Source organism: Podarcis erhardii (genome assembly GCF_964252035.2).
Source record: "Podarcis erhardii genome assembly, chromosome: 1".
Classification (NCBI taxonomy): Eukaryota; Metazoa; Chordata; class Lepidosauria; order Squamata; family Lacertidae; genus Podarcis; species Podarcis erhardii.
In genome coordinates this window covers 80358639-80374910 of record NC_138497.1, presented here as the reverse complement: position 1 = coordinate 80374910, position 16272 = coordinate 80358639, and the positions used below count along the sequence as shown (strand labels likewise).

Below are 16272 nucleotides of genomic sequence, written 5' to 3'. Positions count from 1 at the left end.
TTCCAGTACACTGGTATTAGTTTGCCTGTCTTCTCAAGTGATGCGTAAAAAAAATTGGAGACACCGTTGATGGAATTTTTCAAGGAGTTGGAGATGGCATTTAAAAGTGGTCCATGTTTCACAAGCTTACAGTAAGGTTAGTAGTACAATCCTGGACCACTGATTTCACCACCATTTGTCTCCCATCATGGTTATGTCATGTATAGCAGTCTTATGCAGCCAACTTAGAAATAAGGTGCACTGAGTTTGATGAAACTTACTCCTAGGTAGGCGTGTATAGGGTTGTAACCGTATTTCTGACAAAGTTCATACTGAGCCTTTATTAACTGCGTAACAGACAGAAAGTGAAAAGGTCAAGGCTTTCTCCCATCACTTTTAGTTTATTAAAGTACCTTGATGCTTGGAAAAATAAAATCTCCAAGTGCCTGCTTGTCAAACACAAGAATCCTGATCTCAAAAGTGGCCCTATGCTCCCACCACCTAGTTCCAGATGACCCTTCTCTACTTTGCTTAATAAGCTGTTATGGTAACATGAGATTTTCCTCTGCCATGCCTCCACTCCACGCCCCTCTTGAGCAACGAAATTGGAAGCACAATTTCGGAATATAAACTCCATTTTGAACTACGTGGGACTTCCTTCCGTACCAACAAGTTTTAGGATCAGTTTATTTTCCAAGGACAAAACTCCCATTTACCAGCGGGGAGTCCTTCGCAGCAAAATCCACAGAACTGGATTTAAAGATTCTAGGCCGCCATAATAAAACGTCTTCGCCTTTAGGATACCACGGGGCTCTCTCTCTCTCTCTTTGTAGCTGTCACGGTCAGCTGTGGAACTTGCTTCAAAGCATGCAAGCCCACGGCTGCAACTTTGAAGCTGCGCATGCACGCTTATCTAAAAGCTGTAGGGGTGGGACCAGAAGAGCCTAACAGACCGCTCTTCGCCCACGAGCAAAACACACGCACAAAAAACCACGCCCCACTTTGTCTCCTCCCGCCCTCTCCTGGCTTGTGGAGTTCATGCCGCTGCCCCCGACTGCGCACGCGCACCGCCTCGGCAGCGAATCACGCCTTCCGCGAGCGCGGCCCCGCCCCTCGACCCCGGCCTACGTGGGGTCACGAGCAAGCGGTGCTGAAGCGCCGCCTGTGAGCTGCGGAGCGCGCTGTTGCTCTTTGGGCTCGCCTCTTCCTCTCAGATGGGGCGCGCGGAGGGGTGCGCGCGGGGCGTCGCTTGAGTCGCCGCTCTCTCCCCGCCGCCTTTCTGCAGCCAGCCGTCCCCGTCATGAGGCGCAGCGAGCGGAGAGGTCACGGAGGGGGCTCCGGAAAGGCAGCCCTGGAGGAAGAGGAGCTGCCGCCGCCGCCGCCGCCGGAGCCCAACGGGGCTTCTCCCCCCGTGGCAGAGGTTTCGCCGGGACGCTGTAGGGGCGCGACGCCGGGAGCCGCCGCCGCCGCCGCTGCCCCCACGACCACCACTGCTTCCACCACGACGCACGGGAGCCGGCGCAGCACGGAGTCCGAGGTGTACGATGACGGGACCAACACGTTCTTCTGGTAAGGGGGCTGGAGCCCGTGTCCTTCCCCCCTCGTCGCCTCTCTTCCCCGAGGCCCTTTCCCCCTGACACGCGGAGGGAAACGGCGCAGTCCACGGACACGGGTTGCCCACACTAAATAGACTTGTGTATGCACAACTAAAGATGCAGGTAGGCAGGCTGTCGGTTTAAAAGGCAAGGAGAAGGGAGTGAGCGCGGTGAACTTGAGGACGCTGGAACCGAGGATATAAAGAAGGGTGTGCATCTCGTTGGAATCAGGCTGGACTTCTCTTTCTGGGTGTCTCCTTCCCAGGAGCCCTGCTGAGCCTGCTTCTTTTCTCAAGTCACTTCTGCTGTTCCTTCTCTTAGGAATTGGCCCTCCTTTGGTTTCTCTCCTCAGCTTTTGCGGTCAGTCGGGGAAGTGATTAGTGTTACATCCCTAAACACAGTTGTTGAGTAAATATCACGTAGCTCTGTACGACTTACTGCTGAGTAAATACGCTTTATATTTACTGCTGGCTTTTTCCACCTCTCCTAGCTTGATGAGTATTTGATATAGCAAAATCTCTGAGAAATATCTGTAATTTACAGCACCAAGAGGAAACTCAGACTGCTTTCCCATGCATACTTGGAAATATATCCTGTTTAATTCAGTTAGACTTAATTTCTGAGTAAATACATTTGATCTTGCTTCAATTGCACACTTGTGGGATAACTTTCCTAGGCAACAGCCTACTTGTGGTAGTTGAAAGGCAAAACCACACTTTCATCTCCTTATCTCAAGAGAATACTTGCCTGGGCGGTTTGTAGAGAAGAGCACTTCTCTAAGTGCCCTTGCTTATTGGTTTGTGATAGTTTTCCAGATATCATTCTACTATTCCAGCATTTGTACTACAAAAACATAACACAAGTAGTGAAAGATAGTGTGACTTTTGTAGTTGAGCAGTCTCGTGAAGAGATGGAGGCAGAATATTTACTAATATTTACATACTAGTAAGTAATTTTTCATCTATATTAAAAAAAAGGATTGACAGACCTCAACACATCCATATCTGATGAAGTAGGTGTGCACTTGTGTGATGTTATTTTTCTCCTTTAGACTTATCACGACTACCTTGTTTAGTTTATTATATTCTCAAACAGAACTGGTTAAAACTTTACTTGTCCTGATGCACACCTAAAAGCAAAGCCATACTTTATTATTGTTGAGACAGTATGAAAAAAGACTGTATCAAAACCATCTTCAAAGCAAAAAATAATAAAAATTCTTTTGCCATGAAAAGCCTACGCAAGAACAAACGATATAGTACAATACCTACCCACAAAGATATCGTAATTGTGGCATCACTAATTCTTGTATATTTTTCCACTTTGTGTCTTTATTTATTCCACTTGCTTTATATCTTTGAGGTGCCACTGTTCTCTTTCCATGACAGTTGTTAGGCTTGTAATGTAATACCCAGAATGATGGTTCTTTTCTTCCTCCACAATGGGTGTAACTTTTTCTTTTCGTGCAATTCTTGAGAGGGCAAATTATTTTCTAGCAAACAGCATGATGTTAGTTGGAAATCTGGTAATTTAATTAAGCATCAACTCAGTGTCCTTAGTTTCACTGGGAGAGACAAAATTTCCTGCAAACTTTAAAAAAATTCTCAAGCGTTTTATCCTCCACAGTATGTTAAGTAACATGGTTTCCAGCTTCAAAACCCTTTCTTCTTCTTGTGCCACATACATCAATTATGGAAAAGGGAATACAATGATTAACTTTAGACATCAATTTATCTTCAAAGACAACAGAGGGCATAGTTTTTCTGGTTCTGCAAGAGGCTTAGTAAAGATAGAAGGGCCTGATTTGAAGTGACTCCGACCTGGTTTGGCTTGAGGTTGCCCCTGAGTCTGACTCCTCTGATCTTAGCAGTAATAAAATTTGGAGTATATTGATCTTGAAAGATCTGCTGATATTCAGTGAGAGTTCTGCAAACATAGAGTATACCTAGTGAGGCTGTAGTGGTTATTTCATTCCGGCAACATTGTAGGGACTGACTTAGAGCCTGCAATATCTCAGGTTTAGGAAACACAATCTTTTATCAGAGTTCAGGAAGGACCACAGAGGACATTCTGGGAAGTTGCTGTGTATTGGCTGAATTAGTGACCAAATAACTGGATCTTGCAGACATACTGGCACAGTCCTGCCCTTTCAATGGAGAATGGGTAAAATTGTAACTTGATTGCTTCTTTAATACTAGTTTAAAGATTGTACATTTTATTGCTGAACTATTTTTCCAATACTGTTGATGATGTTTCATTATTCTGGGTGATAAGTGTTCTATAGTATAGTCAGATCTTTTATATCGTCTTCAATGATTTGACCATTGTTTGTTTAACTGCTATTTTGATTATATGTGTCCGTTTAAGCTATGAAGAGAAGTGCAGTATTTAATGAGTTCTTAAATACTCTTACACTTGAATATGCTCAAACTTTTGAAAAAGGAATCTAAGAACTGACAGAATGTTAATCTTTCATAGTATTTTATGTTACCTTGATCACCAAACACATTCTTTTAGAGATTCAGTTTAGTTCATTCTAATAGTGAATAACTGAGGAATGTAATTTTTCATTGATCATAATTTAAGGTGGATTAACATACATGCTGCCACAAAGTGCAGCATGTACCCATACTTTCTGATATTTTTGGAAGGACAATAGTGCATCAGGGGTGGAGAACCTCAGTCTAAAAGGCTAAACACAGTTCTGTTGCTCTTGGAACTCTTCCAGGCATGCCCCTTGCTGGCTTTGTAGTGTTCTTGAGTGTTTTTGTCTGACTGAGATGTGTTTTTGAAGTAATATTTTACCTTTTGTTTGTCTGAATGGAGACTAGAGAAATATGTGTAGAAACTAATCTATTGTATAAAGGTAAATTTTTACATTTCATGCTGTTCCCACTTTTGTCTCTGACATGTAGCGCTGCCCTGTGGCCCACAAAAGGTTGCCCGAAAGGAAATGCAGCCCTTGGCCAGAAAATTGTTCCCCATCGCTACTATACATGTCCACTCAAAAATAAACCCCATCCAGTCATTCAATGTTCTGTATAGTATCTGAAAAAGACAAATAAACAGTTTAAAAACCCCATTGCATTTCTTTAGGAGTTACTCCCAGCCAGTAGTATTACAATTGTAGTCCTAAGTAATTTTTCATGCTCTGAGAGTTTGTTACAGCAAAAAGAAGAGAATCTATTGGCAGTTTAAAGATAAACAGATTTAGTATGGTGTATGCTTTTATGGACAAGAGTCAGTTTCATCAGATACATGAAGTGTTACCCTCAGTTTAAAAGCAAACATGTAAATGAGGCTGAATGCTCATTAAATGTAAAAGAGGAAAAGGGGGTTGGATCTGGTCAGTGGTCTGGATCATAGAGTCTGACCTCTGCAAGCTAAGTTTGATAGGGACCACCCACCTATCAATCACTTGGCATCCCTGTGATGATGGTGATGTTTTTCACCCTGTGTGGTACATGGCTTTGTGTGTGGTACAAAGGTCCTGACCATTGTCCAATTGTTAGAGTTTCAAAGAGCTGCACACAACTCTGCAATCATTGATAGCCTGCTGATTGTTAGTACTTCCAGAGAGCCTTGTATTGCACTTTAAAGCCCCAACAATTAGCTTATTGTCAGAACTTCAAAAATCACATACTGCACTGGGCAAAATTAGGCTGCCCAATGTCATTGTGACATCAGTTGGTTGACTTCCTGCAAGCACTGGTAATCAATCAGCTGATGAGTGGTGCTTAGAGAGAACTGTATGGGGAATGCCTGCAATTCCCCCTTTGCCTGCCCCACAGCCAATATCATATATGATGTCAGGTGTAGGACAGGTGAGCATGGCTCTGTCAAAATGGTCTCATGGGCTAAGGCCTAATTGGGCCCCATAGGTCAGAGCTTCTCCACTGCTGGTGTAAGAGGTGTATGAGGACTGTTCGCACACACATTTGGCCACCATATGAATGCTGTACACTTAGGCTTCAATCCCTAAAGTAATGCATCCTGTGAAATGCTTGGAAAGGGCAGCCATATTTATGTAAAGTGGCACATGCATGGTTTTTCTTCCTGACATTTTTCTTAATGTGTAGGCATTGTGGGTGGAAGCAGAGTGTAGCCAGTAGATGCAGTGCAACTGTGCAATCCATGCATAGAGAGTGCATGTGCATTTGTAAGCAGTGTGACATTTCTATACAAAGTTGAAATGTATACAAAGAAGCACTGTGACCATTCACAGCTGTAGCACAAACTTCATAACATAGCACACCTATAGGGGAAGAAAAAATATTTGGTCTCAATTGAATCTTAAAATCACTTACTGATTCATTGTAGTTCAGCATGTTCATGCTAGAATTTTTCCTCTGAAATTCTTTTACTGAAGAACTGAGACTTACAGACTAGCAGCATGTTCATGGGAGATTGAAATGTTTGCTGTTTTTTATGTCAGGTTTGTAACTGTCCTTCTGCTTAAGATAAATATTTAATATGGTCCTTAATATAGTCTGTGTGGAAACATTCAGCATTTAACATCTCAACTGAGGGGCAAAGTAGATGTGGCAGCAACCCAATTTAGGCTGGATTGTACTGAAATCTGTAGTGAAATTGCAGTGGGAGATCATGAAGGGGGGGAGGGAGGTAAATAACCTTCTGTGCCAACCGCCTAAAATAAAGTCTTTTAAGTTATTTCTCTTAGTGAGGCTTGCTTCAGTCATGGAGCACCACTGATGGAAAGTTCTTTCCCTTCCCCCCTTAAAGCAGGCTTGGAGAGAGACCATAGCAGGGAATGCTTCTCCTGCCTGTGCTGTCAGTCCATCAGTGCTGCCACCCCATTTTGTAGGGGCTTTGCATTATTGTAATTCACTTCTTCTGACATAACTTCTAGTTTGGCCCCAAGTGAGCTACTTCAGAAGTACATGAAGGAGAAGTTGGGAGGTTATCTGTGCACTGTTGAGAGTTGCGCCAGAACCTGTGGAGCAACCCTCAAGTTCTTTCAGCTTTGCTGTTTTTACAGAATAATGAACCATTGTCAAATGACTTTGTTTTTCATAAGGACTTCTGGAAAGTGCTGGGAAATGGCTGTCTTTGTTTATCTAGACATAGGTGGCTGTCCTGTTGTTGATTCCTTTAAATTGATTCTTGTGTGTTTACTAAAATCTGCCCTCTCATTGAGTTTAATTTTATGCTGTACTCTAATATAGATTGGAATGGATTAGAGGTTTTTAAAGATAAATGCTGCCAAAAGAGCACATGAATGCTGCCAAAAGAGCACACAATTTACCTTTTATTTGTTTTCATCCCAAAGTTGCTGGGTCTTCATTGATTTCTGGGAGAAGAATGCCCCAATGCTGAAAATAAGTCATTGAGGGTGATTCTGCCTGTCCTTTGTTTCATACTTAAAGAGTTTATCAAGCAGCTGTCATTCTGTGACTTGCAGAAAATGGAATGGAACATAACTTGGAGACCACATTTCCTTATGTAGGATCCACAAAAGAAAACTAATCTAGTTGTAGAAAATTAAACCATAGCTTACTGAACTGGAGGTAATCTCTGCATAGAAGCTAGGTCATGAATGTCCTCTTCCATTCCTTATTGCTGCCATCTCAACAAAGTACCGGTATATACTATTGCTATTGATGATAAATTGTTTGCCTTTTCTGTTCCTTTGTTAAATGATGCTTGAATATTGGACCCTCTGTTTTGTGAAGTGGCCCATGAGAGATGAAGAAAACTATTGAGTGATGATCATCCATCACTCTTTGTGGAATGAATTCCCCATACACTCTATAATGCCTATATGCCTTCCAATCTGTTCTGAAGAGTTTGAGGATCCTCTAGAACAGATTGGGGAGCATGCAGAGGGATATAGTGAGCAGGAGAAGAAAGGGAAGTCCCATCATGTGAATTGTGTAACACTGCATGCTTATTCTCTTAGAATAATACACAAAGTCTTTTATATTTGAAACTGAGAATGTGGATCTTTATAAATAGGAGTTTTCGGTTTACTGAAAGCTGGTACATGGAAAAGTTGCAGACATGTTTGTGTTGGTTAGTGTGGAGAAACAAACCTTTCTGATAATCTTTCATGTGTTGTGTAACTGAAATTCCTTAAAATTGTGCCTCAACTTCCAGTCTTCTGAGTTGAAAAATTGAGTTCCTGCACACTGATTATGCATAGTGTAGTTCTGTTGGTTACAGTGCTCATATTATTTGTATACTAAGCTTCAATATAGTTGTGAGAAGGCAACTGTATTTTCAGAAGCTAAGTTTTATTTACGGGAAAGCTTCCAATGCAGTGTTATGATCCCCTGCTTAGCTAAAGATTGACAGCTTTTGTACTAATGCTGTCAGAGTAACTTTTACTGCAACCTTTGCCATTCTTTTAGGCCAGTTTGATCACCATGTTCGGGCGTATGGGCTCTTGCTGCAGCAGTGTCTGTCTGACTGTGCTCAGAATTTTGCCATTTGGAAACTAATTCACCCCTTAGAAATTGATAGAAAGTGTTCCTCAAGGCTTGATGTTACCATCTGTGCTGCTTGGTTTATTACACTTGCAGGCTGTGGACGATCTGTCTGTGGAAGTTAGGACTAGAACTTTCTGTATGACCTTCCAAAGAGTCTGCAACACTTTGGGTTGTTTGAGGAAACTGTTAGTATAGGGTTTGTTTGTTTTTCTCTGAATCAATTATCTTGTTCAACTTTTATTTTTATATTTAGTGTATTTTTAAGTGAACTGTTTTTGAAAAGGTGGTCTATAAATAAGTAAATTTAGCTGCCCTGAACTTTATATTGGAGTAAGGGTAAATCTTTAATAAATGAAATAAAATAAATACATTTTAACCTGCTGAAGATACTGAGCAACAGTAAATAGTCCTGAAAAATATTATTTGTTGTTGACTTTCTCTCTCTCTCCCCCCCACCCCCCTGTACAATAGGCAAGCACACACCTTAACAGTCCTGTTCATCCTGACCTGCACCCTGGGATATGTGACACTGCTTGAAGAAACCCCACAGGATACAGCCTACAACACAAAGAGGTAACTAGCTGTCACATAAGTGTTGCAGTCAGCTTTTATTGCCAATTTTTCATTAACTAGCTAGAGTACCCATTTTTATTATATTTACTTTTAATTTATTGTGGATTTTGATAAATTTATCAGTCCATTGTACGCATAGCAATGACTCCCCTGTCATTTGTAAAAATAACATCGCCAAATATGTAAATATGTTTTCTGTATGAGGAGATTCCACAGTTATATCAAAGTTTAAACTTTTGTAGTTGTATAAGGAAAAAAGCCTTTTGTTTATTGACTGAATTCCTCGACTTCTATCATGAGATTTAAAAGACTGCCCCAAAGTAAAGTAAATAAAAAGGATAAACCAAAAGGCTTCTCCCATAGAGAAGCATTATTAAAATATTCCTATCTGCTGAAAATAAAACAGATTGATGTTTTCTGTAGAGTAAGTCATACGTAAAATTTGTTAAATAATACTGGGCAGGATTCACCTAGCCAGGATTCACATAATCTGCAGAAGCCCTGTGCAGACTTCTTGCATATTGGGGCTTTCTGCCTCTGTGCAGGTGTGTGTCAGGAGGCTCCCCAGAACAGTGTGCAGGGGGAGGAAGGGAGGGGTTGTTCCATCTAGCAGGCTGCAGTGCTTGTGCAGATAGAACGATGGAAGGAGTATGAAGTTTAATTCTACCACAATTTTTTAAAAAAATATTGTGGGAACTATAGTTCCTGTGTTACAGTTTTCATATAACTGGTTCATATTAGAACCACTTACTGAATTTTTGTATATATAAAGCTACTGAACGTGTTTGAATATATTGAAACATGTGCGTGCTACTTGTGGAGTAGTTGGAAATTACGGTGTTGTGGTAGAATAGAAATAATAGGTGACAAGGCTAGTGGCCAGCTATGTTGCTGCCACCTCTCATTTCCCTCCCTGCAATGCCAAATACTACTTTCTCCCACCCACTTTCAGCACAAAGGCTCACCTGTGTTACAGTAAGATTTTAGGGCTATAGTCAAGTTAATGCAGTATGGCCAGAGTGAATTGTATAATGGTGAAACAAAGACTCAGAGAAGAATGCATATGAAACTCCAGTGGAAATCGCAGTACAGTCTGGACAAAACAGGAAATTATGGTCATCAGCTTCAGAGCAGTGCAGGATATTAAACCAGCTTTAAACTGTTGTGGTTTAATACCTTCGTTTGTGTCATAGTTACTGTAATGTCTCAGTTTGAATGAAACAGAAAACTCTTGTTAATTAGAGGTGCACCACGAAAGAAGCAGCAAAGGTCATGTCTTCTCTTATTTGTCACCCCATGATGTATGTAAACTGACTGGCTCTCTTAGGTAAATGTTACCTAGGGCCAGAAGATATTTCAAAATGGTGGGTTTTTTTAGTTCAGAACTTGCATTAAGTCAGGCTGTATACCTGTAGAACGTTGGCTGCAGGTTCTTGCGTGTATGACAAGTGTAGTATCAACTGATGTTGCATAGCTGATAGATGCACATTATAATAGGTTTTCCCATATACCATTTAAGTTGCAGAAATATAACTGCAAAATACAGTCAAACCTTGGTTCCTGAATGCCTCTATTACTATACGTTTCGGCTCCCGAATGTAGAAAACTAGTTTTCGAACATTTTCCGGAACCCGAATGTCTGACGCGGCTTCCGCTTGAGTGCAAGAAGCTCTTGCAACCAATCGGAAACTGCACCTTCGTTGTCAAACATTTTGGAATTCGAATGGTCTTCGGGAACAGATTACATTTGACAACCAAGGTTTTACTTTATTGTGTGTGTGAACTTGGCTTTATATGCTTATAAAAGAGAGGCTGGTCTTTAACTACCCTGTTGGAGTTGTTTTTCAGTTGCCTTTATCATGGCAGCAATTTTTATTGTAGGCTTTTGTTGTTCTTTTTATCAAACATCAGTGCTCTTGAAAGAATGTGATGCTATTCTGACATGCCTTCAGTAATATTTGTAAGTGGAAAATTGGTGTGGAAAATTGGAGTGAGTGGTGTATGTGGAAAATTTCGGAAATGTGTCACCTGTGTATTCTAGAACTTGGAATACAATTGTTCTTGGTTAACTTGGTGAATTTATTTAAAGATGACCTCAGATTTTTATACTGTATTTTGTACTTCGTCATCTTGCACTTTGAAAAGCCACCGTGCTGGTGATATTAATGAATTATTCCAGTTGATCCTAGTTTCCATTTCTATAATAAATGATAGTTATGCCATGCATCCCTAAAACTGAATGAGACCCAGTGCTTTTTTTCTGGCGGTATGCAGGGGTACGCATACCCTTAAACATTTTGTGAATCTAAGTTTGGCCTCATTGAGGGGCAGTATTTCAATATGAGTAGGAAAATGAGAGTACCCCTAAACATTTTTTTAGAACAAAAGCACTGGTGAGACCCATAAGTAAACTAGCAGATACCAATCCTTACACAAAGTTGGACTAATAGCCAGCTCAGCCTGATAAATCTAAATGCTGGAGAGACAAGGGGTTTTTTCCACCCTGTAACTTAAAATGCCAGAAACAGAAGCTCGGAATGTATGTATGCAAACCATATGCTCTTCAACAGAGCTACAGTTCTTCATTCCAGATGTGAGTAGAGCTGTTGAGGGACTCACAGGTTTAGGTTGGAGGTGCATTGATAATGCTGTAAATGGAAGAGTTTCAAATCTTAAGGCCTCTCAGTATATCGTTCTAACCACACTCTGAAGTCTAGAGTAGCACACCTTTCAATCCTCTTTTGGAAGGGCATCCTCTAATGAGGAGCTTTGTCCTAGGGATTGATTGAAGAGCTTAGATTTCATGGAGGGTAATACTATCAAAGGCTGCTAGCAATGATGTCTATGTGTTATCTCCAGTCTTGGAAGCAGTATGCCTATGAATGCCAGTTGGTGGTAATTGCAAATGGGGGAAAGTGCTGTTTATACTCGGGTCTCGCATGTAGATTTCACCTGGGCATCTCATTGGCCACTATGAGAACAGGATGTGTCTTTGGTTTGAACCAAAGACTCTTAGACTCTTCTTATGCACTCACATTGTTAAATAACCTGAGGTTATCGTTAAGTCAAAAACAATTGACTGCAGATAAAAGAAAGCAACATGATTTGATGGATGTAAAAGATCTAAAAATAATAGATGACATATTTCCTAGATTTCACATTCAGAAACCTCTTCTCATCACGAAGGGAAGGGAGTGCAGGGACACAAACTTCATACTATGACCTGAATAAAAAAAAAAGCTGAGGCATCTCATAATGTTGTCATTGACTGGGCAGAAGTGATAACCAGTATTTAGCCAATGATTTGTCTGTGTAGGTGGATACAGATATGCAGTTTATTTCCTAATCACATTTTAGATGTCTCTGCAACATCCCCCTTAATGCTGCATTGACTAGGTTGAGCTACTGCTTCAAGCATAGCGTAACATATGGCACCACTTATAAAATAATTGCACTGGCTGCCAGTTCTATGGTGCTGACCTACAAAGCCCTAAACAACTTGGGCCCAAGTTATGTTTACAGACTACCCAGTCAGTAAAATATTTGAATGAGGCCCTTATGTTTGTGCTACAACCTGCTGAGATCCATCTTGCAGTGACTAGGGTGGTGGTCTTTTTCATTGTTACCAAGCCTATAAAACAGCATTGCCTTGTGTGATAAGTAGGCACCAATGGTGCTTTGTTTTGGTGCCTGATAAAAGTTTTCTCCCCAGCCTTCACTTCCCATTAATACCAGCTTACTGTAATTTGTACTGGCTCTGTAGCTGCTGTTGTATTGTCTTAATTATTTTTAATGGGCTGAATTCAGCTAACCAGTTCCATTAGTGAATGCCAGCATGAAGATTCCCACAAGAAGAATGGGGCTCTCTCTTGCACCTCCCCCAAATCTTTTCTGGAGGGTTGGGAGAACCCCCAGAACGGGAGTGGGAAGAGAAATTGTTTCATCGGTTCTGTTAGGCAAGCTAAAATGCTTGCACTTTCTCCTTTGTGCTATATTGAATTCCACCCATTGTGTATTCTTAATTGATTGAGTGTTTCATGAAAGGTGATATAGAAGTAATATTTAAAATAATAAAACTACTGAGCATATCCTTAATATGTGAGCAGGTTCCAGTGCATTGTGTAGTTGATGTAAGGTGGTGATCAGTGTAATTACATGTGATAAAGTACTATCAGGCAGCAATTAGAAGATGTATTTCTACCCTGTTTTGGTCTTTTTTCCTCTATAAATTAACAAGAAAGCATGCCTAATTACTCATAAGGGATTAAGAGTTCAAATGGAGGCTGCACTTAAACTTGCTTGTTAACTTGGTGCACCTTGGCTAGCATTATACTCTGGGTATATATCTATAGTTCCAGATTTGAGTGCAGATTTTGTTGCAGTATTGTGGTTTGCCACTCAAGGCTGCTGACTTGCTTTTTGGTCTGCACACAGATAATTTAGGTTCCTGCAATTTGAATTGATCTTGCTGCTTTGGTTTTATGGAACGTAAAACCAAATGAAGGCGTAAACCATTCATTTAGTTCTTTAGATTTTCCATGACGATGTAGAGTTTCATAAATAATCTATGTGAATTGGACTCCCTTTATAGAGTTATAAAACTCTAAAACTGTACATAGCCTGAACATTCTCCCTCTGATATGTGTGCCTCAAACTTCAGATTAGCAATTATCTTTTTACTCAAGAAGCAACATAATTTCAAATTATGGTAAGATAAAAACAGTGATGATTTATAGCAAGATGCATGAATTAAAGCAACATGTTTAATCTAGATTGCCTTCATGTATTAAATAAAGTGAAACTTAAACAGGGTCTATAAATTGGTTCCATGTTGTCTTAACTCATGATAACTTGACCCAGATGTTGTTTTTTAGCATTGGTGAAGGGCAGAATACTTTGTTATAGAGGTCACAAACCTGACTGAATCTGAAGACATGGTGCGGCTTCCAATAGTTTAGTAGTTTAAACAGTTCATAGTTTAGTAGTTTAAACAGTAGTTTCAGTACTATAGTTCAGTAACTTGATTGATTTGAAAATATTTCTATCTATTTTAGTTATTAAAACTTTTGTGGTAACTTACAGCCACACTAAATAAGGTGATAGCCAACTAAGTCAGACTCAAAGTAGACCTGTTGAAATCATAGGCTTGAGTTTGTATCATTTATTCCAATTGATCTACTCTGAGTATTACTAACATTGAATATCGCTCTGTAATTGTGGCTTGTGTACTGGAAATACTTAAATACTAGGTTGACTTTCTTTAAGGATTAATTCACGTTTGCAGAAATAGAATATGTTACAGCCTTTTCCAGACAGTTTTAAAGTGCCAAGGAGATCACATATGCCTATGGAAAACTAGTATGTAATTAGCCAGACCTGTTGATCTATGACTGTGCCTCACTCCCCTTTTAGCTACACATTATGGAGGCTGAATATTACCTGTGCATCCCCATCACATTTATGAGCCAAGTAACTGTTTATGGTATGAATGACAAATGGAAGCATGTCAGATTGTATAAAGGGGACTTCCCATGTTGCAGATGACCAGGCAAGTTAATTATAACTCAGCTACAGACTGGTGGATCCATACCCAGACACGCAGTTAGCTTGGGACTTCCATCCCCTTGCTGCCTTTATCAGCTTTGGCACATTGGGTAGGGAAGAAGCTGCCTGGTAGACTTCTCAGCGGGTCCCTGCTAGGAAGGAATTCAGCTGCTACCAAAGCAGGTAGCAACGACCTCATAAGTTCTTGATTCTCAGCAAGACCTCATTAGTGTCCATGGGAAATAATTTCAGTGTTAGAAACTCAGATAAATAAGCTAGGCACCAAATGGCTCTTAAACCAGGGTTACAGTTGCCAAAATTAAGTGTCTAGTTGGCATTTTGGAGCCAGACAGCTCAAAAGTTGTATTTTTCAATACAACTTTCTGGTTCCTGAAATTTGTTCTGATTGTGCAGATAAAATATTGGGGGTAGAATTCTAAAGGATGTGTTGTTAGTGTGCAGAAACTGGAAAGATCTAAAGATCTGGCGGGGACATCAGGCACCAGGTGCCCAGGAATCTTCACTTGATTGTAAGAGGCCAATAGCCAGGTACAAAATGCGCCTAGTGCCCTGCGAATTTCAAACTCTGAATCATTCCCTTCTTGATATGGCCACACCAAAAGCAGAAGCTGTGGAAATTGAATTGTGCCAACTGCTTGACTGATCTGAATAAGATTTTTAAGAACCGACCTGCCTTTCAATTTTAAGAGAATCAGTGTTTTATCTTTTGGTTTTTCTCAAAAGGATTTGCGAACAACTTTTAGTAGGTAAGAAGAGTTAATATTGAGCCAGGCAAAATCAGTTTTCTTCCCTGTTGCATGCTTTTGACTACTAAAATGTATCTAAAACAACCTATTTATCACAGAGTATGAACTTCATGGTCTTTCAGTCTTCAAGACTAGACTGCCTTCAAATAGTTTTTCTGATTTTAGATGTTCTATGGACATTCAAAAGACATATTTAACAAAAACCATTCATGAACAGATGTAAATTGAAAGTGTTTTTTTTCCAGAGGTATTGTTGCCAGCATTTTAGTTTTCTTGTGTTTTGGAGTCACTCAAGCAAAAGATGGGCCATTTTCAAGACCTCATCCAGGTAATCAAAATTGCTCATATCATAAAACTTCTCTTGATAATGATGCACTTGGTAAAATGGCTCCTAATGGTTATATGTAAATGTTGAAAGTAGTAACCTATGTTTCATAGCCTGTACCCCCTAGGTAGAATGTGATTTCATTATCAGAATCTAGCATAGTTTTCAGAAGTCCTCATCTGACTGCTCATTAGTCACTTAACAGATGACATATTTTACCGTACTTAATTGAATCTAATGCTCACCTTTTTTGGCCAAATTACATTGCGAAAACTAAGGCGTGCATTAGATTTGATGGCACATTTACTTTCGTCAGCAAATACTTTTTTTGGGGTTTCAAGGTTCTGAAAATTGAGGTGCGCATTAGATTCAATGGTGCATTAGATTTAAGTAAATAAAGTATTTGCTATAAAAATGTAAGAAGAACCTGCTAGATCAGGCCAATGGTGTATGTAGGCTGGAGAACTGCAACTGCAGAGCATTGTGGAACAAACATTCCACTTAGTGAGTGCTTAAGAAAAGGACACATTTCAGTTATCTATTTCAGATTTAGATTATACCTGGAAAAGGTGTGTGTGTCCCCCGGCCTCTTCTACCAAAAATAACTTACCTTGAGTAAGAGAGGCAGGCAAAGAGAGCACTAAATTTGTGCTCCTGTTCCACTGTCTACCGCCTGCCCCCAATTCCACAAGTCCATCTGCCACCAGCCACCCTGTGGAAAAGACTGTGGGATAGAAAGAGACGCAGGCAAAGAATAGCCTTCTCCAGCTGGACTATTGTCTTTCCCACAATAGGGTTGTCTACTATTGAATGCCCTGTGGGAAAGATCCTGATGACTTGTTACATTTTTATATTTTTGTGACTTTATTAATTTATATTGTTGTTACAAATTCTTTCAAGTATCCTTGAAGATGTGACATAAATAATTATATTGAAAAGGGAAGTTGATGGAAAATGTGTGGTTTGTATTTGGCTAAACACCATTCTGCAGATTTGTAAAACTGAAAATGATAAAAAAAAAAATTAAGGTATTTAACACC

The 16272-nt window shown here is 40.1% G+C and overlaps 1 protein-coding gene across 1 annotated transcript in view; it reads left to right on the top strand.

Moving 5' to 3' along the window:
- Positions 1–1113: 1113 nt before the first annotated feature.
- Positions 1114–16272, top strand: part of PTDSS2 (phosphatidylserine synthase 2) — a 49424-nt gene continuing 34265 nt past the window's right edge. The window contains exons 1-3 of the mRNA XM_081874920.1: positions 1114–1548; positions 8495–8596; positions 15153–15235. Of these exons, the coding sequence (XP_081731046.1) occupies positions 1280–1548; positions 8495–8596; positions 15153–15235 (454 nt within the window). The 5' untranslated portion in view covers positions 1114–1279. The remainder of the gene's footprint in view (positions 1549–8494; positions 8597–15152; positions 15236–16272) is intronic.